We start from the raw sequence: 23,392 nt of genomic DNA on the forward strand, positions 1-23,392 counted from the left end.
GATAAGGATATCGAGGACCTGCAAGTGATTCTAGAGAAAGTTGTTCAAACAAAACACATAAACAGTCCCCGGCTTTGCCTTCTCCCCTCTCAGCTTACTAAACTCCATGTTTTAAACCTTCAGGGCATACTGCCAAAGACGTGGACCTTCCTTCACAGTGCTAACTAGAATAGGCCATAGTATAATACGTACTGTGGTGCCAAACTTTGTTGCCAGCATCCCACACGGATGAAACCTGTGGTGATTCCAAACACTGTTATGGCAAATATGGCATGAATATGACTGAAGGAACATTTATTCTTCAAAGAGTGAAGACATCTTTAACGTTTTTACTAGTGTCAAAATGTTGGTATGAAGTCCCTGAGGCACAAATTGCTGGAAGCAGAGGGAGAACATTCTGGAGAATATTCTCACAGCCTTTTCAATTAAGCAAGGAGAACGTCAAACCAGGCCCTGCAGGGCATTCTGCTACTATTATTCTCTACAACCAAACAGCAGGCACACTTACAATTCAGTGACACCCATTAGTCTGAGCAAAGCTGTTTCACACGGAATCACAGCTCCCAAAATATGCATTAGCAACAATGTGGAAAGACCACCAATGTTATACATATCTGTGGTCCTAAAATGGATACAGTGAGGGCATCAGCTTGCCAAAGCTGCTTCCTGAGATGCATGTGATTCCAGACCAAGACATAAGCTTCAGCTTCAGTGCAACCAGGCTTGTAGACTGGGGTGAAGAATCCCCTACAAGTGGGACCGAGTTCAAGAGTATGTATCTTGAGAAAGAGGATGTTCCTGCATCTTTGGGTCTTTGCAACTTGCATCTTCGCTGTCACACTTCAGGACTTTTGTTTTGAACTTAGTTTTAAAAACAAAACTACAACTGACAGTGTCTTTATAACAAAGTCTCTATATACATACTTTGCAAAGCCAATGAAGTCTTCATGGTTAGTGTTGATGTAGGAAACCTGGATATCAATCAGCAGCAGCACCTATGAGGGGAGACAGGAGAGCAAAAAAAGGGTGGGTAAGGTAGGGGAGAGAGATTGAGGAAAAGGCCAGGAGAAAAGAACAGAACTTGAGTTTTCTGCATTATTGAATATTACTTTCATAATTGTTCAAGCCAAAAGCAACAATATTTTCTAAATCCCACCACTTCTGTTTGTATCCTTGTTTAATAAGCTAGACTACAGAAGAGCAATTCCCTCTTTCTATTTTTTCTCCTGACAGATCTCATTTTTTTACTATCTTGGCCCTTGTCCACTTCATTAAGATCAATCATACATGGCCAGAGAGTGTGTAATAATATGTAACAGAGATTCTAGCTCTACGTTTTGCAAGTCAAGCAAAATTCTGTCTATTTTTAGCATTCCATCCAGGCCAGCAAGGAACCCAAATCTTAAACCTAAAATCAGGGTACCTACATTTTCTTTAGGTTCTACACAAGGAAGTGATACGTAAGCCAGCCCTGTCACAGAAAACGTACAGTCCAGGTAGTAGACAGCCATTCTAGTGCACGCATCCGACTTCAAATATAGGCTAGTCAATGAAATAACAGAATGAATGGTTTCTGTACTTATCACTTGCCAGACCTTCAATAGCCCAGAGACACAACTTGATTCAAACTTGATAATCTAACTTGGCAAAGAACTTTCTAAGATATTAGAGAAAGGTCACTCCCACTCTTGAACAGCTTCTTGAACATGCATGAGACTGCACTTCCCCCTGCTCTTTACAGACTTCCATTTATTAGCAGGGAGCATGGAAGAAACCTATTGCTACCAAAGGGTAGCATTTAATCTCCTCAAAGTGTACAGAGTTATTTTTGTACAGCTCCTCAAACACAGCATCACTCCCAAATTCTTTACAGTTTCCAGAATATATTAAGTGCCTCACTCAGAGCAAAAGATAGTGAGGATTTGGGTCTAGCTCTTACCTCTGAAATTATCCTCACTAATGTTTTGATTTATTAACGATAACAGCTAACAGCACAAATAATGATGTGAATATGTGACAATAACCTATTTGACCAATTCTTGGCATTTACAGAAAACTGGTATTTTGTACTTTGTTCTGAGAAATTGCCAGGTAAGTGCACACAGTGAAGAATGGAGTAATAAGAAAAAAAGACTCAATTATTCTAAGTCGTATCTTCTTCCAAATTTTGAAATAGCTGAGTGTGCTAACTAGAACTCCCTGTAAGTACAAGCCCAGCAAAAACAATTTTTAAAAAATTATTTTTAAAGCTATGTTCACAGCACAGATTAAAGGAAAAGAAGCAGGACGTGCTGCACAGTTCCTTAGCTCTCACAGGGACAAGACTGGAGAGCCAGGAGTCCAGAACAACTTAAGAGCTCTGCCTAGCCCTTCTTTCCCAAATATTTTTGTTGTCACACTCTGCACTCTCCAGACAATAATTCCTGCTTCCATGTCCAGTGGATTTTCTCACATGTAATTTAAGCATTGAAGTTTCCTGGATTTGGAGTACTTATCTGGGTGATGCATGTTCTAAAGAAGTTTCTCTGAATTATTATTTTTTTAAAACTTCAAGGAAAGCAACAGTCAGAAAATATCTACATCCATGAACCTGGAATGGTGCTGGTTAAAAAACACTTGAATTTGAGTTTAAAATACCACAGCCGAAAATTATCAACTTGATAGCAGTCCCTGCCTTTTAGAATAGCCATAGGAAGAATCTTTTTCTTGCTGATTTTAGAATCCAAAGGAGAAATTACTTTATTGATTTTCAAGTTTGAGATGCTGCCTTTCAAAGCATGCAGGAGCCCTCAGGGGTTCTTCACTATGCACCTCAGCACGGCCTGGGACAGACAGGGCCAAGTTGCTCAGCTCAGCCTGCGTGCTGACGCTATTGTTCAGCAACACAGAACTTCAGCAGCAACGCTTGTCAGAGCTCACACATCCACTACGTGGCTTGTCAGTCCCACAAGTGTCCCGGTACAATTGCTCGTGGGCCTCACTGCAATTAGAACATGGGATTGGTGTGTTAAAAAAAACACCTGGGAACAGAGCAGAAAAAAGGCTGGGTATTTCTGTGTGTTTGTGTAATCATGAATTGATTTCCCACAAATAGCTGTTATAGCACAGCACACTGTGGCACAGGAAGAAGCCAATGCTACTTTAAGCCACCAACCCTAATCTCAAAAAAACATATTAGGATTTTCTGTAACAATTCTAGTTTCCTCTGTCAGAGCTCAGTGGTAGAGGAGCAATTGCTCTCCCCTTCTAAAAGCGTGCAGCCTGCTGAAAAAAAAATTTAAAAAATCTTTTATTGTCTTCCTCTACTTTGTACATAAGAAATTTCCTCCTCCACACATCTCCCCGAACTCTTGAATCTCCTATTTATTCTTACCTGATCCTTGGTCTTCTCTTCTCTTTCACGAATATAGCCGGCAACAATTCTTTCTGTTTCCTCACACAACCTTGGATATGTTGCCAACTGAAAAGGAAAATTAATAAAAGTTTACACCTACAGGGTGGCTTCCGTATAATATAGAGGAGACTCCAGCTTTCCTCTTTGGAGGCAAGCAATTATTATAAACGCTTGGGCTAAAAGTTAAGTACACTATAAAGCAAGCCTTACTTCTATTAATAATCATTTCCCAGAGCAACTGGAAAGACCGAACTCTTGGATTGTTTCTGTGCTTTGCTCCATGGAACATTGAGGAAAAGACACTTTGGACATGTGAACCACAGCTTATCGGCCTTGGGGTGAGGTTTCTCCGTGCTTCTCTCGTCTCCTGTGCCTAATTCCAGACTGGCACTTTAAATAATTTTCAAGTTTCTTGTTCTTTGAAGGCTCCACCTTGTGGCAACATTCTTACAGCTCAATAACAATACTGAGAAAAGAACCTGCACAATTAATTCATGTGACATATTGTGCAAACTTCGACGGAAGTAGAAAAAAACCTGGAAACTCCGCTCAAAATACTGCAGTGAACCCACTCCTTTATGATCTTTGTTAAAAGACTGTAATCCTTTCCTGTACTGAGAAATAGTTCCTTTACCTGCTCATGGGTACAAAAAAATTGCATTATTCAGAAGAACGCAAAGGACATGACAGGCTATTTCTCAACAGTTTCAGCATATCTGTGCTCGTATGCCAAAACCACTCCTGTACTTGCTACTATTAGGGTGCCCTGCACCCTGAGAAGAGGGTAAAGCAGATGAATAGAAGGTGAGGCCAGTTAGCTAAGAAGTCTACAAGAGTCAATGGGATCTTCTAAAACATCACAGAGTAATGGGAGAAAAGATAATTGAAAATCAGCAACTATTAGTTGTCAATGCTCTAGCAAGTGAATCACAGTATTGACAGATGCCAACTTTCCTACGAAGGAAGAAACATGAAGAAAAAAAAAGCTTCATATTAATATATCTGAAACGCTTCCTTAGCCACAGCTGGGGGGTTGGAAGTTTGAGGTTTCATTCTAACAGTGTACACCAACACAAGCACACACTTCAGGAAAACCATTCACAAATACTCATAGTAATGCTATGTTTAGTTTTGATAAACTTATTTCTTCATTTATTACACTTGCAGGATCTTGAGTTAAAAGTTTAATCGATGCACACAACTTTCACATCAGGAAGTTTAATGCTCAGCAGTTCTTTCCACTTAAATGTTCAACATTTCTGTGCAGCAAGCTCATTCATCAACATTAATGTGAGGCTGTACAAATACAAGTGAGACAAAAAATCTTCCCAGCTTTCTACTTCTAATTTCTTGACAGATGGAGATCAGACATTTTGGTGTTGTGTATGAGAAAAGCACAGGTAAAGTTTTAGACCCTTTACATCGCAAAAAACTGTGGTGCTACCCAGTAAAGTTTCAATATAGAAGGAGCATTTTTCTCTCCTTGACAGACATCTCTGAACACATTTGAGGCCTTTGCTTTAGAAGAGTTTCATTGTTTCTTCCTCTTACTAGCATTGCAAAAGAAAACTTTAAAACACAAATTTTTTTGCCGATTTACACATCCACAGAATTGCTGCTTACGTTCCATCTTCAGTATGAATGAAAACATGGTTTTAAAAGAGAAAACTGGGGGCAACTCTCAACAAAACTCCAATCATGAGGTGTGTGTAGATATATATATATTTTTTCAAAACACAGGAATTGAAAAAATGAACATTTTCAGCATTACATGGTTTTGAGTTTTGCAGAAATTGTAATTGCTTTATAGTCTTACTCTGTACATCAAGTGACGAGATCAGAAATCTCTTATAATACCATAAAACGTAAGACAAGCTTTGTATTATCATTATGTTATACTTACGTTACCAGATCTATTTGCAAGTTACCTTTTTAGTGCATTTCTTGACAGTGTTGATTAACTCTTGCATCACCAGATCCACACTTTTTAAGCAAGGTCCTTTCAGCTTAACTATCTGTTTTTTAACAATGGCTTCAAATGCCATATCTGGAGTAAACAAACCTGTTCTGTGGAGATAAAAATATGTAAGACAGTAATATAAACATCATGCAAGGAAGATTTTTTATTTTTACTGAACTGCTCATATCTTCATTTTCAGAGACTTACAGCTGAGTAATAACAATCCCTAACACAAACAGCCTTCCACAGAACTGTATTTGCTCCTTTTCCTTTAAAAAACGAAGTGCCACTGCAAGTAAGAATAAAGTAGAAACATGCCCTACTACTTGAAGATGACTATGAGCACTCTGGAATACTGATATAATTCAGTAAAGCCTCTTCAGAAGTGCATCAAACCTTACGTAAGGGATAAATGGCATACTCCAACCTCAGCCCTTTATCTTGGCCCAAAATACCAGTTTCCCCACACCTTCAGAAAAATTGGGGTAGTCTATTTCATGTTACTTCCTCTGACAAGATATATTATTCAAATAAAGTAGAAATGGACTACAGATGATTTGCATAACATTCTCAATTCATCATATGCTGATGCAAAGTATTGTATTGCTTCAAGGTTTCAGGGCTGAGAGCTCACCAAGTCACCTTGGTAACATTACTGTACAAGTAATACAAAGAACATTTTCCAAAATACTAAGAACAACAAAGCTTGTAAGCAACACTTTCAAAAGTGGGTAGGAGGGAAAAAGCCATAAAAAAAGAACCCACGTCTTTCTATTATCAAAAGAACAATTATATGGGTAACGTATCTAGTGAAGTGTCCCTCTGAAATGGACAGATCATTCCAAAATGAGACAATTAGGTCATTCCAAACCAAATACCTCCCTCTTCCCAAACCTAATAATACACTGCAGACATATCCACAAAATGAAACCTCAGCCAATTCACTTGTAAATCAGTCATTTCAAGAAACAGTTGAGAATAAAGGGGAGTAAGATCGTGCAAGGAGTATGCTGCAACACAAGCTGAAAAGTTTTTTCCCCCCATATCAAGACACAAGTTATCCCTCTAAAACTTATGATGTTTCAGGAATACAGGCTCAGTGGAACTGCAGTCACTACGGAGAATAATCAATGACTTTTTTTTTCTGGTAAAATAATTTGAGGATTTCCAGGTAAATTAAACCTGTTCAGGCAAACCAGCTGTTTGACCCAAAATAGCTACCTGAAAAACAGAAGCATGAAGGAGTGGAAGAAAAAAGTCAGCTGCTGGGAGCAGGGCATTAGTAATATAGTTTACCACTCAATAGCCAGCGTGTCCACAGGTTAAAGAGTTCACACCCTCTATAATGTGACTGGGCTTGAAAACACGGGAGCACTTGCCTGATACCATGTATGTTCTTGATTGCATAACTTATTTCTCTCCGCAGTTCCTTCTCATTGAATTCCATCTAGAGGAACAAAAGCATATAAAAGCATATTAGGGGAAGTTTTTAAATAAAACAGAAAATATTACCTGTCCCAATATAACTGGAAGACAGGCAAGTTCAACTGGCAAAAGAGTAATTTCTGATTTTGTTAAACAAAGCGTAAGTATTTTAAAACATTTTAAAACTAAGGCTACGGGCAGCAGTAAGGATTGTTGAAAATTATGCACCCTTCCATTCCAGATATACCTACCGCTGGAAGGATTTTGCAGAACATCCCAAAATAGACATGAGTTGATAGAGTAAGCCAGAAACAACATTAGTAAGATGCAACCTTTTTTTTTAAGCCTGGTTTCCTAAAGTGGTGCAATTTCTGTGATTATGTTCTGTTTATACTCCCCTTCCCATCCTAGTGTTTTTCAATCAAATTTAATAGAGGAGTGGTCTCAGTTATGAAGTTGTAAAGCTTTTCTGGCAGTGTCTTGAAAGCCAGCTAGCTGGAAGAGAAGTTAGTGTTATCACAAACAAATGGGTCATTACCAAAGCCCAACTATTATCTGTTCTGTTGGACTGCTAGTTGACCTACCACATTTAAGCTTGGAACCAGACACAGGCCTGTCAGGTTCCTACCCAACTGAAAGTTAGGGGATATCAAGGCAGTTGAACACAAAACAGGCAGAAAGGAAGCTTAGAAAAAACGTAAAAGAATGGGGACTAGAGATACAGTAGGGTTCATGATGAAGGGAAGCTGAAGCCGCTCAGTGAAAGAAAAAAAAAAAAAGAATACGTAATACAAATTCATAGGAAGACAGGTTTCATTAGTTCACACCCCACTGAACCTCCACTTATTCTGTTACCCAACGGATGGGTAAAGCAAGAAGAGATGTATCAAGAGGAGAAACATTATCTCAAAACACCAAATTTGCTTCTGCTCCACCTTGCACTATGAAAATGTAGGACTGAAAGCTGGATTTGATTTAATGCTGTGAAAACAGGAAGTAGAAAACACAGAAAATGGCTATTTTCCATAAGTCTATTTTTAATAGGTACAAGCTACTTGAACACAACTTAAATTTACCAACCTGCCCCATCTAACCAGAAGGAAGGTATCATTTGTGATAAAAAAATTTAAAAGTACGGAAAATAGTACAACTGGGATTATAATGATATTCTAATTACTAGATTTCAGATTTCTTCGCATGTCTGAGTATCCAAAATGAGAAATGAAGCCCAATGTCTCAATTATGACTTCATGCAATTTCTTCCACAGTTAAGAGCATGTTCTTCCAGTCAAACTTTATCGTGGCTTTACCACGATCAATATGAACATAAGAATACATAAATAACACACAAAGCACACCAAGATGGATAAATACCTTCACTAGTTCAAAAGGAAAACGTTCATGGAAAATGCGATTGATTTTGGCACCTCCTGAAAGTTCTAGCGTATCAACTTGATCTCCTGATCCTTCAATTCTTTTTTCAAAGTCCACTGAAAACTGTTGTACCATCCTGAATTTCAAAGAGAGGAGGAAAAAAAAAAAACAAACAACCAGTTAAGCATGTCAACTACCAACTTGTACTTCAGTACTATGTGACTACTAGTGCCCTATTAAAACATGTTTAGGAACTGACAAAAGTATCTATAACAACAATTAATTTAGTCAAGTTGTCAATCCATAAAATCCACACCTACATACACACCCCCCTACACCCCTCCTGTCTCGCAGGACATAGCTCAGTATATTATTTTCTTTCTTCATAAATGTTGGTTTAGGTTTTTTCAAATACTGTTTATGAGTTAAAAGTCAGCTACAAATACAGCAGGGTACCAGGCTACATTCATCTTTTATCAAAGATCACAAAATTGTAAATGTTACCATTATTACATAAATTTTTAATTTTTTTTTTCTGAGAAGAAAAAGTGATAGCAGTCTTTTTAGTAGGATAAGCAAATAAAAGTCCTAATGTTTAAGTTCTGATACTTACTGATTTGGAATAGAAAGACACACCCATATTTAGATGCTGTTACAGAAACGGCAGAGCTCAACAGGGCAGACCACCGCAAGCTAAAATCTCCAATTTTATGGCAGAAGGTACCATTTGTGGAGAGCTTACTTCTCCACAACGACCCTTTGATTTTTCAAATATCTTTCAAAAAGATACAGTCCAATAGCATGATGTGAATCAAGCCATTAAGCTGATCCAGGGCTGGAAACTTTGGAAGAGACTGCTAAGGAACTCACTTTTCCATGCCAAAAAGCTAGCCCAAGCAGCAGTACTAACATGTCAGTGTGGCAGCTCTCAGTACCACAAGCTCCAGCTTAGCTGTGCTTAGATTTCTGCAGCAGGAGCGTTTAGATGAACACACATGAGAATTCCTCCATTTATGGAATGTTCAGGGATAGCTCAACTGTATTTTATTAAGAAAGTACAGGCATTTGGTCATAAAATTTGAAGTGACAGATTCTGCCAAAAAGTAACATTTCGTATCAACTGCAGATAAACCTCAGATACCTGTATGGCCAGGTTAACAGAATTATAGAAGGAGTTTAAGTGTAGGGCCCCGGACTCAATTTTTGAAGAGGACTGTAGAAACTTAAGATCATCTTATGGGGTGAGGTTGTTCTCAAGAATCAGAGGAAAGGGTTCTAGTTACATTACTTTCCACACCCCAGAAGAAGGAAAAGTGAAAATAAGTTAATTTCTCCTATAGCACCTACTTATAACAGAGGAATTAAAAAAAAACTATGCAGAGAAGTATCAAGTAGGATGACTTAGGCTGAAATGAAATAGAATTATTTTTCCTTTAGAACACGTTACAATAGTAGAACAAGCATGAGATACCAGCAACACCTAACAATTCACAACACAATATATGTTTCTAGCAGTTAAGTCAACAAATATACACAGTAAATAAAAAAAATCTGTGTTGTACTGTCATGGAAGAGTCAGAGGTGATGTCCCTCTGGTTTTGCAACCAAAACATCTGAAGTAAAGTCACGAGGGATGTCTACTCTTTCGGACACAGTTGTTATAAAAACAAGGAGTAAACAAGCTGGCTCACGAAAGCCTCTCTAATTCAGGTGACCATTTTCCCTTCTGAATTCCAGACTTTTAATTAGAGAATGAATCCTGTCCAGAACTTATGTGTTTTCATAATCCAGTGCTATTAGCACCTATCCCACAGCACTGAGATGGCTGAAAACCTTTGAAATCAGTCGGAGTAGGAATATGACAACAGTCATACAAAAGAGAAGAGCTAGATCCATTTTACATCTCTTTTTCTTCCTTTAGATGCTTTCTCTTCTAAGAGGTAAATCTGAATTGCGTATGAACACAGAAGTGACTGCAGAGGGCTACAATTAGAAAAAGAGAGAAAACACTGCCATTTCACCTTTCAGGTGAAAAAATACGCAATGCTGAGTATTACACATCCCTGAAAACAGACCAAGTAAGGCAGCTGCACGAAGCAAAGCAGTGGGTGCTAACTGGGCTTCAATCCATAATGGCAGCATTGCCCTTTTTCCTTAGTGCTAAACCCACAACAAAGGGCTCCAATTCCACTTCCACTTGATTCACAGTCAGATGAAGAGTCATCTCTGTTCCGTCACATTACAATAGTGTTATCAAAGTCTTGTCAAACAGACTTATTTTGTGGATGAGACCCAAACTGGACAGTGACTCAGCAGTGAAAAAGTTTTCTAGTTTAGAATTTACAACAACAATGTAGCTCCAGAAATCGCTGCAATTCTTCTGACAAACAACAGTATTCAATCTATGACTTCTTGAGCCCAAAAGGGTCAACATCTGCCAGGTCAGTTTTAAACACAAGCACAGGTGGCACGGCACATCACCTATTTTGCTGCTAGTTGTCAGATGTGTGCCCAGAGAGGCAAACAGCAAGAACAAGGTTTTCACCCACCTCGATACACTATCACTTGAACTTAAGAATGGCTGCACTACAGTGGAAAAAAACCCATATCATGACAGTCACCAACAATAAGTGCCTAGGAGAACAAAGCAAGCACACAGTAATATTTCTCCAGAATACGTTCTCTGCCTCAATAAACTGCTGTTTATGGGCTCCACACAACAGAAATTTGTCCTTGTACTGAAATGTCTCCCTCATCCCCCAGAATTTGCCTAGCTGCTTTCTGAAAGCACACAAATTTTTAGTATCAGCTCCCGCAGCAAAGAGCTCTGTGGTTTAGGTGCACATCACATGAAGGACTACCATCTATGATTAATTTTGATCTTGCCATCTTCAAGTTCTTTTGGATAGCCAAGTTTCTGTATTGGAAAAAGCAGCATTCCCTATTATCCTTTCAGACTCCTCATCTTACAGACTTCTAACACAACCTCCTCCCCCTTGCTTGAGGTCATCTTTTTGGCAGGCTGAAGAACCTGTCTATACAATCAGAAGCAGTTTCTTACCTTTGATCATCTATGTTGCCCATCTTTGTATCTTTTCCTGTTCTGCTTTCTCTCTTTTCTAGGATAACTAAAATTAATTTAGGGAAAACTGCTGAAATTGTAAAGTGTTCTGGAACATCAAGCACAGAATTCTTTGGAGTTTAATCCTTAGCCGTATCCTAATCTTTAAATTTAAACTCATTAGAAGGAAAAAGAAAAGACAAAACAAACCTATTCAAAGTGAAAAAGCAGACAAAAAACTAGACACTCACTGCAACAGGGCTTTTGTTTTTCTGGTTGGATCTTCTGGTCTGAAGTTTTTGTATACTTCTACTTCATGTTCTATAGAAAGCAGCTGGCTCTGGAGTTTGCTTCTGAAGGCTGGCAGGGTATCCCGAATATGATTGGTAAGTTGCTAAAAAGCAAATAAAAGTCCTTTTATACTGTTAATAAAGATGAAAGCAAGAACACAACCATTTCCTTTTGACTGCCAAGCGTATCAGCCATGACCTGTGCTAGCTTACCAGTGTAGGTCCTTTTGATCTTTGAAGCAATGGAGACTGTTAAAGAACAATACAATATCCCTTTGCATACATATTATAAGGCTTGAAAAATTCCTTCATCCTCTCACACAGAGCCCTGTTACTACATACTTGTTTAGTTACACACAAAAAAGTTATACACATTACATATGTAATTTGAAATGACCTCTCATCACTGAGCACTGATGCTATCACTCCCATTTTGCTGGTTTTCCTAAGGGTGTTTCCCAATTCCCTATACACTTGTTCAGCATGACAACTCCTTTACTTTACAGCCACAAGGCAATGTGGGACAAGGAAGAGATTCTGAGCATCCACAGCCCATTGAGAACACAGATGGAGGGAAGTGTAGACATACAAAATACCTACTTGGCACTTTCCCACTATTGGGAAAAGTCACCTCCATGTGATTTCAGCTTCCTTGTACAAAGCATACTAAAGGAAAGAGAGTTTGCCCTCATATTAATGACTGTAGAAAAATACCGTTTTTAAACACTTTGTTTTAGCTGAAAAAGGTTCTAGCACTCAAGACTATCAGTCTTCATTTGTGAAAATATACCTAAAAGTACTGGAAAATAAATTGAAGGAGAGTAGAAAGACTTACCAGATTGGTATTTAACTTACCTCACATACTTTTGCATATATATGTTGTAATGTGTTTGGACAGCACTATCAATGTCTTACCTGTGCCACAATTTTCTCATGCATTGTACCCATTCCTTGATTAAAACCAAAGTGGACTTCTTGCACTATGCTGCAAACCCTCTTTCCAACCCCAGTCAGACAAGCTATAAGTTAAGAATGTCATATACCAAAATATGTAAACTCAACATAAAAGTTGTTCAGCAGACCCAACAGGCACAAAATCAAAAGCTGGAGTTTCCCTGGAGCACCACCTTGTGGATGCAGAGAAATAGAAATACTACCTGAAATCACAAACACTAATAGGTCCCTAATATCTTAGGGATGAAACTTAAATAGATCTTCCCGTATATAATATTCTACACACAGTAATAGCAACAGAAGACTAACAGTTCATACTCCAATAGCTAAATTTACAAAACAGCTCACAAAAAAATTAATAGTACCTAAAGCAATGCAAGTCAGGACAGATAAGACAGTCCAAAGGTATATGCAGCTCATGCTTCAGTCTCAAAACTAAGACATATGGATTAAACTTTCAAGATACAAAGAGAGGCAGAACATCCTAAACACAGACAAAATTGCAGGATACAAGCGAGTTCTTGCATCCTGCTGAAGACTTCTGTTCCGAGGCACAAATAAATGGCATTAGCATTCTTTTTTAGTGAGTCCAGAGCATGCCATAGCCTGGCTGTGAAGTTACAGATGCAAAGTCACTGTAGCAAGAAATTAAGCAGGCCAGCCACTTAGTTTCCTACCTTAATCAATAACTTTTCTGCTGTTTCCAGCTGCTGTCCAAAATGGACAAAGCCAGGCTGATCTGGCCTTTGTCTATTCCAGACCAAAGGCTGCAATTTGACAGTGAACTTGAAAAAACACTATCAAGTTTGACCTGTAGGAATGCCAAGAACACTGGTCAGCTGATAAACTAAGTTTAAAAAAAAAGAAATTATAGCATCACCAGTAATTTTAGAGAGGCAGGCATGACTTCACCTTGTCCTCTTCAAACTTGCTGGGATGCATCATCATTAGGGTCACATGCTATTCAAGCCAAGGGATGGCACTATGAAAAGAGTAATACCCACAGACACAAGATGGTGAAGAGAATTACATAATCCTCCAAGTCTGCTGTAGGCAGTGTCTTCATTAGGACAGTAAGATATGGGTTTCTCCTCCAGGTAACTGGGAAATAGACCTCTATTTCCTGCTGAAGGAAGCTGTGGTCTCTCAGGGTTTGGCATGGACTCATAGAAATAAACCAAAGTTTTGGGCAAAACTAAAGGTAGTGTGAACAAAGTGTTCCAATTATTTTGTCATTTATATTATTAGTATACAGTATACTGTTTCTATTAAAAGCTACAATAAAGTGCACATTTTGAGGTTCACAGGCATACAGTGAACCCTCAGGACACATGATTTCTAAAAATGTCTTCTCCATCCCCCCCCCAGATTTCTAGATTTGAATTCTAAAAATCCTATTAAACTATAAGAAATGCGATAATTAAGGAATAGGGTGATATATTTTCAGGAAGGGAGAAAAGTCTTATTTTTTATGTTTATATTCACTATTCAAGAAAACAGGGGAATGCAGAACTGTCAGTAAAAGTCAGAAACTGCATCTCACAGTTTTTGTATGTTACATGTAACATACAGCTTTGTTTATTACACTGTAAAAATTAAAAAAAGGTTAAAATCAGGAAAGAGTAAGTGAGGTTCAATTACCAACATTCATTCTAACAAAGATTTTATATTGGTCCTATCATTATAAAAGCTGCCTTCACCACAAAGGCTTCAGGTTTTACCTGGTTTAGAACTTTTTGGAGATATGGTGTTCCCATACGATCTGCCATGTGCCTATATGCTGGGTGGGAAAGAAAGAACTTCCTTTCTGCTAGAAGAGCTGCCTTTATGTCCTTCTTCCCATCAATGTCTTTCTGGCTTCTGTTTACAACACCAATATAACCTGAAACATCACAAAACCAATGGGTAAGTCAGTGCAGCTATTGCCTGAACTACTGAATTCATATTAAATAGAACTAGACTGCCTCAGTTCAAACAAAACTTTCCAATTTAGGCATTTCAGATCCTGTTTACAAGTACTGTAATGACCTTAACAGCAGCTAAATTGTTCATCCTGTTTATGCATAATATATATACTTTCTTTTAAATCACCGATTCAAATACAGAAATATCTGAAACTTTGGTGTACCACACAGAAATCACTTCAAAAACAAACAAAAAAACCCCTCAAACCAAAATCACCACACACAGAGAGGTCTACACGTGACACAATATTAGCAAAATACAGAAGAAATTTCTTCTCGTTTGCAGGACCAACATGCTCCATGGGAGGAGATGGTGGTCTCATCAACTCATTGTAACTAGAATCAAAATTCTTGGTATTGTTAACAATACGAGCAACTGTGGCAGTAGGTGCCAGAACAATCACATAGAAGATTTCTGGAAGGGGTCTAAGCTTGGCTTACAGTGAGATTACCAAAGCTGTCGTGCTTGTTTCTGTCATATGTAAAAGAAAAAAAGATTCTTTTGTTACAAGCGACAGCAACCTGGCACAGAAGAGAAAATTGGCTAACAACTCCTGCTGAGATTTCTTGCTTCCTCTGGAATGTAAAGTGTATTTTCCAGGTCCAGAAAAAAAAATATTTTACTTGCAGGGTGTTTTTAGCACCGCTGCATTTTATGTTTGCTGAATAGATAACAATAAAAGCTAGGAACTCATCAAGTCCAGCATAACCTCTGATTCACCTCCAGGACTCCCAATCCAAATCCCAGGCCCTTATTCCAAACCACCATCTGGATTGCAAAGAATATAGGCAACTGAACATTCTCACCTCTACGAAGAGGGAGTAGCTTGTTTTCTAGAATTTCTCTTGCATCTGTTCCTTCATCCATCAGATCCAATTTTGTGATCACACCAATAGTCCTAAGACCTGACCGGGGTGGAGACAGGAGGAAAAAGATAGTGAAGAATCATATATATTCAGGAAGAACAATTATATCTTAGAATTTTATAACAGATATGTGATATTCTCAAAGCCTGCATTACACAATACCGGCTACAACTGCAAGTTATGGTATGTCTGGAAAAGAAGGGATCATCACTGCCAGTGCTGAAATGTGTTCCTCAAATCTGTGCAACAAGGCCCAGCATTCCTGGGATTTGACTGTGTAAAATTTATGATGCAAGTATCCAGAAATCCCATCAGCACCACAGTCCATTTTGCTAGGTACTACAAAAATTTCTAGATAGGCACTGCCCCACTTGCTTATAAGGGACAGGGACAAAATTTTAAAAATACATTTACAGCATCAGTCCCTGAATGATACTAAGCTAGCAAACAGTTATTGTGATGTTGAAGCCTATATAAGAATGTATACATACACATCTATGTCATAAATTATATTTCACACATGAGTTGGTCTATTACCACAGAAAGTGGTTATGTTCAATCATACTTACCTTGAGGGTCCACTTCCTTAGCTAACTTCAGTGCATCTGAGTTGGCCAGATCAGTGTTCGCTGGAGTCACAGCCAGTATTAGACAGTTTTCTCGAGAAATGAACTGCATTATCATGTCTCTGATCTGTTGCTCAATATCTGGAGGCTGATCCCCTACTGGCACTTTAGTGATTCCCGGCAAATCAATAAGAGTCAGGCTTAATACTATATGGAAAACACAGGATCATAAAACCGATCAGCACACCAGACATGTCTAAAGAGGTCTACACATCTTGGCTACAAACAAATTGTAGTCACATAAACCCCCACATAATTACCTTTTATAGGTATATAAATATCGTCAGTGGTTCAAACAAAATGCCTGACAATCTGAAAAGTACACTTGTTACCCTGTTGGTCTTTCATCTCTGAATTTATTAGTACTAGTTAATATTTTAAACATTACAACTAGCATAGAAGAATGATACTTATACTGAATATCCTTGAAGGCTCTTAAACAAGTTGACATGGCTTTCTGAGCTTTTTCCACCAACAGGAGCACAGGCAACAGACCATTCCCATTGCATCCTTCACATCATCCCAAAACAGGGTTTTTTTTGTTTTGTGTTTTTTTTTTTGTTTTGTTTTGGTTTTTTTTTTTTTACATACAGTCCTCTGACCATGCTTTCAACAGTGTCTCCAATTAAGAAAGTCAATGGCTAGCCTAACTTACATAGAAAAATTGTTGTTAAGGGGTTTTGGGGTACGTTGTTGTTTTGATTTGAGTTTTTTTTACTCTAACTTCTAAAGAAAAAGTAAGAAACATGAAAAAGTTTATCCATTAAGAAAACCTGTTTTGCCCTGGCATGATTTCCTCAGTACAGGTCACTGCCAACTAGAAGCACCCTAGCTTGTTCAGCTAGTACTGGGGTAACACAGTATCCTTTAGACAAATGAGGAAAATGCAATTCTTCAAAAGGAAACTCCAGAAGCGTATTTGGAGTCTGGCTAATACAGACAACAGTTGCTGAACTAAAAGACTGATCCTAATAAAACAAAATAAGAGCATTAGGTATGAAATTTTCACTTTCTCCTGAAGTCAGCATGTTCAACAAACAAGCTTTGAGGGCAATTAGTTCAGCTCCTCTCCAGTTGGCTGTGCCACATCTGCATAGCAGAGAAGGGCTTAGGGGCATATGTTTAGAGCCAAGACTGCTCATGGTACATCAAAGGGAGGTTCAGCATCTTTTTAATTACCTCTCCTTTTATTTTAATCTTTGTCCTTTGATTTGCAATGAAGACATCAGATGAGGTGGTTAGAAAAATAAAGTGCTTCAGCCAAACATACCACTTTTCTCCTGTATCCAAGACAGATTCAATGCAAAACATTTTCTCTAGATTGCCTTCATTAAATTGGGCAGATGGCAACCAGAGGAACTAACTTTGATCTATACTGGGGGTCTACAACAGAAAATAGCTTCAAACACCACTGTTGTCTAAATATATTTTTAGTGACAGTGAACAATAAACATCCTATAAGGCAGGGAGACATAATGACTTTCTAGATCACTGATCAGGGAATCCATCTGGAGGGTGGCAAAAAAGTTTTGCCTCTAAGTCTTCTATCCCCTATTATTTGTCTTTACCAGTGAGCTACTATCTAATGGTATATGTACGGGGGGGAAAGATTGGTTTCATCCTGATTCAGAGTGAGAATATTTTTAAATCATGAGAACATTAAATGGGACAGAGAGTCTGTGTTCTGCCCAGGTCTACTGGCAACAGCTCTCCACCACAGAGCAGTTTCATAATGCAGGGAAGTTGAGAATTCTTCCAGATACATATCCACTTCTGGTTCAACTCGGTCTCAGAAGTTTTTTCATTCCAGAAGACTTCTGACTGAGCAGTGAGAACACATACAAAAGGAGACACCTAGACAAACAGAGCTACATAATACGTTACATGACAGAAATACAAAGTAGAATGGTTTTACCTACCATGTGGAGAATATATTCTTAAATTAATAGGAATTGAAGAAATGCCTTTATTCACTCCTGTTATTCTATCTGTTTCTACTTCAATTTCCTGACGAACTTCATCAAAATCCGTAAACTTCCTCCCTTTGCAGTGTAGAAATTCAGCATACTCTGAAAAATATCAATAGCAACTCTGTATTTCACAGGCTTATAGACTTGGACACACACTTTCAAGCCCCTAGTATTCTTCAGATGTGTATGCACAAAAGCATGTCATCATGGATATCAGTAGAGCATTATGTATGAGCACACGCTACAGATATGATTGCACATATGAAAAGCAGCCTACAACAAGAAAGGGTTAGTTAAAAAGTCAAGTTGACTGGATATGATTTATTGCTTTTATCTTTAGCATGTCATCTTCTGGAACAACCTGAAAGATTCAAATAGATTCATTTACATTAATAGAATAAGGAACAGATTTTGAATCAGATTCTCAGTTTTCATCTGATTACACTTGCCTGTAATACATCACTAAATTGAACAAAAGTAATTCAAATTCTGTATCATGAAAGATTATTAGTGTTTGTTTTCAAAAACTAACAGCCCATGATTTTAACAAAGGAGTTCTGTACATTTTTACAAGTCCATAAGGAAAATAGAATCACTTAAAAACACTGTAATGTCTTTAACACAACTCCTCATTTCCTAAAAACGTCTTGTAGTCTAAATCCAAACCATACTTAAGAAGTTTGTAAAAGCTTTTATAGATACAGCTGTGATTGTGCTACAATGGAAGAACACAATTGATTCTTAAGTCTTCAATATCATACAGCTTGCCCTCTTACCTCAGAAGGGCATCAACCAGGAATCCGTGATAGATACAGTCTAGATAGATTGCTAGACTGTAGACCTAGAAATTGGTCCCCTCTTTCTACTCTTGAATCCAAATATTAATGCTAATTATTGTAACCTTTTGAATTTCCTGCCTTAGAGGTGAATAACCAAAAACACGTCTCAGGATTTTAAAACTGGGGTTTTTTTCCTTCAAAACAGAACACAAAAGTTTCTCTTACATAACAAGGCTGTAATCAGAAATACTGACACAAACGGTAATCACAGATACAAGCTCACATCCTGTCCCCACAGGGTCTAAGAAGTAGGACTGGAGAAAGGCTGAACAAAGCTGTGTATGTTCCAGTTCATTTCATCCTGCAATCAAAGCCTGATCTCAAAGTTCCATTTTGATGTTTCTTCCCCAGAAAATGTTTCTGGGTAAAAAGCCCTCAAACACCAGGGCAAAGAGCTTGATTGGCACTCAAAGAAAGAATGGCAGCTCAGGAGACCTGATCCGAGAATACAGATTAATAGAACACCTTATGGATCACTACTGAAGTCTGTTTCCCAACAGTCACTTTATTACTATTGTCAACAAAGCTGTTAAAAAAAAACAAAACCAACCCATCCTTGTTAAGACAAAAATAATACACCTCTTATTTTAAAAAGAAGAGAGCACCTAACAAAAACTTCCATCTCACTCTTGACAACTTAAGAATTCCAGAATATCTTATATTCCTTTTTAGCTCTAGCAGTAAAATGACAGTGAACAGGGTATATTTCATTGTCAACTGTTTATTGAAAAGAACAAGGAATATTCAAATATTTCAAAGCAAAAGATAATATGGTGCACAAAATAAAATATGTCAGTTGCTCTAGCACATTTGAGAATTCACATTTGTAAAATTTGTCATCTCAGCTATCTACTCAATAAAAGAGCCAACAAGTGGTTCTTATTTTGTCCCAGTTCTTCATGCACTGGTCCTGGCATAAAATAAAATGTATTCTTCTTCGTTACTTTTTATTTTTTCAGTGGTTCATCAGATTTTCTCAGAAAAATATTTCAAAATTCAGTAATTAATACTTGGTGCCTAGTTGTAATCTGTTGACTGACTCAGCTGATAGTCAAGGAAGCTTTTATCTTTGAGTCCCTATCTGAAATGGCTTCAAGGTAGTTCAAATGAAAATGTTTGCTACTTTTTAGTTGCGTTAATATTTATCAATAGCTCATTCCTCCCACATCTGTGGTAGCACTAGTTCTGAAGGGACAGACTTCACAACAGTTCATAACCTGTGGTGCCACGCACAGCCTACGGAATAAAAATTCAAATGAACAAGCAGCACTTTGTTTTGCTCCTTTCAGCCCTTAGTCTGTCCTTGGCAATCATTAAATTCTAACTCAGTTAAAACCAGAAACAGACATAAAGCTAGTGGAACAATTTAATATCTTCTCCTTGTCTACTCAAAACTAATAATGCAAGCCATGCTATGGGTTATTTGATAATTATATATCATCAATAGACTATGGGCTTTTTGATTAGTTAATGGTATCACCAGAGAGAATTAACTGTAAGTGTTCTTCTCCATACTTTCATCAGCAAAATTAAATCTCTGTCACTTAAGAGCATTGGCCCAAAGTGAAAACAATTACAGGAAAATTCTTCATAGAGAAAGTCAGTAAGTCTCTGCTTCCTTGCTCTTCCGAAATGTTTTTTCTAGCCCAAAGGAGGTAATTTGAAATAGTACAGATAGATCTAGGCAAGTGATAAAATCTCCACAGAACACCAGAAGTTCCTGTATATCTAGCCATGAGCCACGGCTAAATGAAGGGCAAAAACGAAAAAAGGTTATTTTGTCTGGAGGGAATTGGATAGCTCATACCCACAATAGACCAATCACAGGTTTACTCCTAATTTTGCAATCCAGCAATTAAGCACAGCTGAGTTCTAATATAAGTCACTTATCACAATGGCATTAAAACCGTGTGATTTAGCACTGATCTATTTGGCATTTTGGGACTGCTGCTGTTTCAAAGATACTGAGTCTTTCCCCACTCCCCTTTTTAAAAAAAAAAAAAATCCAAACAGCAGTAGCCATGTGATTACAGGAGTTTTGGGGTGAAAAGTTATTCAACATCTTGCTTTTAGATTTTATTTATATTTTAAAACAAGAGAGCTACAAATACTTGGAAGTACAGCATTACGGGTCTATTAAACCCATGCGAATCCCACAAGAATCCGCAAACTTTAGAACTATTCATTTCCTGGGATTGCCTTTCACGTCGTGTTTAAAGGACTGCAGGCAGATATTTAGGATCTTTGAGAATTTTGCCACATGGGAAATATAAGAACATGAGAAAGCAATCCAATACACCTCAGTTTACAAGGGTTTTGGTTAACACTGCAATAAGTAGTAGTGAATTTGGGAGGAAAAAAGTATAACCAAACTTTTTATTAATGGGCAAACCTACCTGTGATAATTTAAAAAAAATTACCCTTCATATTATTTATGCTATCATAAATATCAGTGTTTTTTCCCAATATTAAACCATCCAAAAAACACAAGCTATCAACCAAGACTCCAGTGTGCTAAACAGCAAGAAGTGCTAAACAAAAGTATGACATATGGCACATATAATTAAACATAAATTTGCAGATAGCAAATGAAAAAGAAATCAGATCTTTAAATCTTTAATACAGGTCTTTAAGGTGTTGTTTGTAATTTTTTTTAATCATATTGCTAAAAATTGTTGGCTGTTTTTTGGTAAAAATTGCCTCTACTTTTGCTGTGCTTCAATTAAGTTCCTAATTAGTTGTCAGTAATATCTTAAGCTCACTTTATTTACCTTATTTACACTTGCTATTCTTCTAGCACACTCCCAGTTGTCATTACTCTGTCACGCTCAGTTAGAATTAATACCACTCCCACAGTAAGTCATCAACTTACAAGAGAGAGACCAACAGAAACTACAAATGGCAAGTCTCAGAAATCAGAAGGGAAATTAAAAGAACCTCCATGTATTATTATTTTGTTCAACTGCCAGGTTTTGAAAAGTAGGATCATTGATGCATCTTTCTCGTAACTTACACTGACAAAACTGAACCAGGGAAAAATGAAGAGTAACATGACAGAGAGGGAGGAACAGAAAACCACATCTATACCATATCAGAGCACAAATATTCAACCAACCGCTCGGCCCTTTCAATTCAAAAACTTCATCGTTTACCTAAGAGAAAATGTTGATCGTATGAGATATGCTTGTCAAAAAAAAAATTTAGAAAATTTAAAAAAACCCACTGTGTAGCCTTTGTCAGATTTGGGAACAAATCTTTTCAGGTGATGAGAGGATGGAAACTTGTGCCACTGCTTACTGGAATTACACACTATTTTTTTCTTTGGGTGGTTCATACAGCTCTCTGAAGGCCCAGGGAGAAAAGGTGAAAATCTTCTTCCTCTTTGGAAGGAGGTTAATAAAGATAATACCAGCTTTTTTCATGCAATCCACCATTACTGTAGTCTCTGTAATCCTTTAGTCCCTGGCTAGCAACCCTGGACAGGGACAAGCAGCAAAAACAAAGTGCCCAATCATCCAGCAAGAACTGTTAAGACACATTTGCCAAGACCTATGTTCACATCTGAGCAGTTGGTAGAGGTCTCTATCTCTGGGGCTAGAAGGCATCTACTGTGGCAACCTCTTAAATACCACTTCACTGAATGCAGTGTATCTTCAGAGATTGCTTTAGGGAAATCAGCTATACCCATCCAAACTAGAGTTAAGCCACTAGGGCTCAGCCTTCTCTACAAAGGGAAACACCACTCCAAAAGCTAAGATAAACTCTATTCCTCCTTTCTTTACCCATGTGTTTCCGTTCTGTTCTGTACAGAGACAATAAAATAAGAGAAATTAAATTGATCAAATAATTTTTTTCCTTTTTTGTTTTCCTAGTAAACAGACCTTTGAAGGGCATGGCTACTGATATTGATTGCATATTTATTAAATCAATAAATAACAATATTCAGAAAGCAAAGCTGAATAAACAAAAATGAAGCTATAATTCAAGTTTGTTTCTTTGTTCTTTCAATATCCAGCAATTTTACCACCTAACTTTGGAGTGAAATTCCAGAATGATGTTCCCTTCCCCACACCTAACAGCAAACCAGCAGTAGGGAACACAATCTCAGATTCAAATCCCATGAACACATCTAAAGTAAACAGAATTCACACCCATGATACTCACAGAAATAAACTAGAACTCCACAATGAAGTAGCCGTAGCAGAATTGCTAGCCAGTCTATACTGGGTAAAACAGACCCTATTCGCATCGGATTTTACCCAGTGCTCTGCACTCCTCCTGGGCCCAATCTTGTCATTTTACCCCACCACAGTATTTACTCTATGCTAATGCATTTTCCTCTTAGATTTCTATATACCACACTGCACAAAACCTTCCATGGACTCTGCTTCCAGGCTTCTCATACAACGGGGTCTTTGATTACCACTTCATTTTGAACCATGAATTCCCCTGCAGGGGGTCAGAGGATTTTGACCGAAGTGTATGAAAAATGTTTTCTATCTAGAAACAGTTACTTTGAATCTACATTCCTTTATTCAATGTATCTTTGGAAAATCAGCAACAACCTTGACTAAAGAATTGCTTCTTTCTGCTTATTCTTTTATCTGATCATAGAGCCTTGAATCTCACTCTAGCAAGAAATCTTTCTAAAGACTTGAACCTTTCATT

The 23,392-nt window shown here is 37.7% G+C and overlaps 1 protein-coding gene across 5 annotated transcripts in view; it reads right to left on the reverse strand.

The window, feature by feature from the left end:
* Positions 1 to 23,392, reverse strand: part of DNM3 (dynamin 3) — a 187,962-nt gene that overhangs the window by 136,024 nt on the left and 28,546 nt on the right. For all 5 annotated transcript variants that reach the window (XM_074876866.1, XM_074876865.1, XM_074876864.1 and 2 more), the window contains exons 3-12: positions 17,835 to 17,984; positions 15,859 to 16,062; positions 15,230 to 15,328; positions 14,180 to 14,340; positions 11,466 to 11,608; positions 8,154 to 8,289; positions 6,734 to 6,801; positions 5,323 to 5,461; positions 3,374 to 3,460; positions 925 to 995 (exon numbers count right to left, since the gene is read on the reverse strand). In XM_074876866.1, the coding sequence (XP_074732967.1) occupies positions 925 to 995; positions 3,374 to 3,460; positions 5,323 to 5,461; positions 6,734 to 6,801; positions 8,154 to 8,289; positions 11,466 to 11,608; positions 14,180 to 14,340; positions 15,230 to 15,328; positions 15,859 to 16,062; positions 17,835 to 17,984 (1,258 nt within the window). The remainder of the gene's footprint in view (positions 1 to 924; positions 996 to 3,373; positions 3,461 to 5,322; positions 5,462 to 6,733; positions 6,802 to 8,153; positions 8,290 to 11,465; positions 11,609 to 14,179; positions 14,341 to 15,229; positions 15,329 to 15,858; positions 16,063 to 17,834; positions 17,985 to 23,392) is intronic.

The sequence above is a fragment of the Strix uralensis genome, chromosome 8 (assembly GCF_047716275.1).
Source record: "Strix uralensis isolate ZFMK-TIS-50842 chromosome 8, bStrUra1, whole genome shotgun sequence".
Lineage (NCBI taxonomy): Eukaryota > Metazoa > Chordata > Aves > Strigiformes > Strigidae > Strix > Strix uralensis.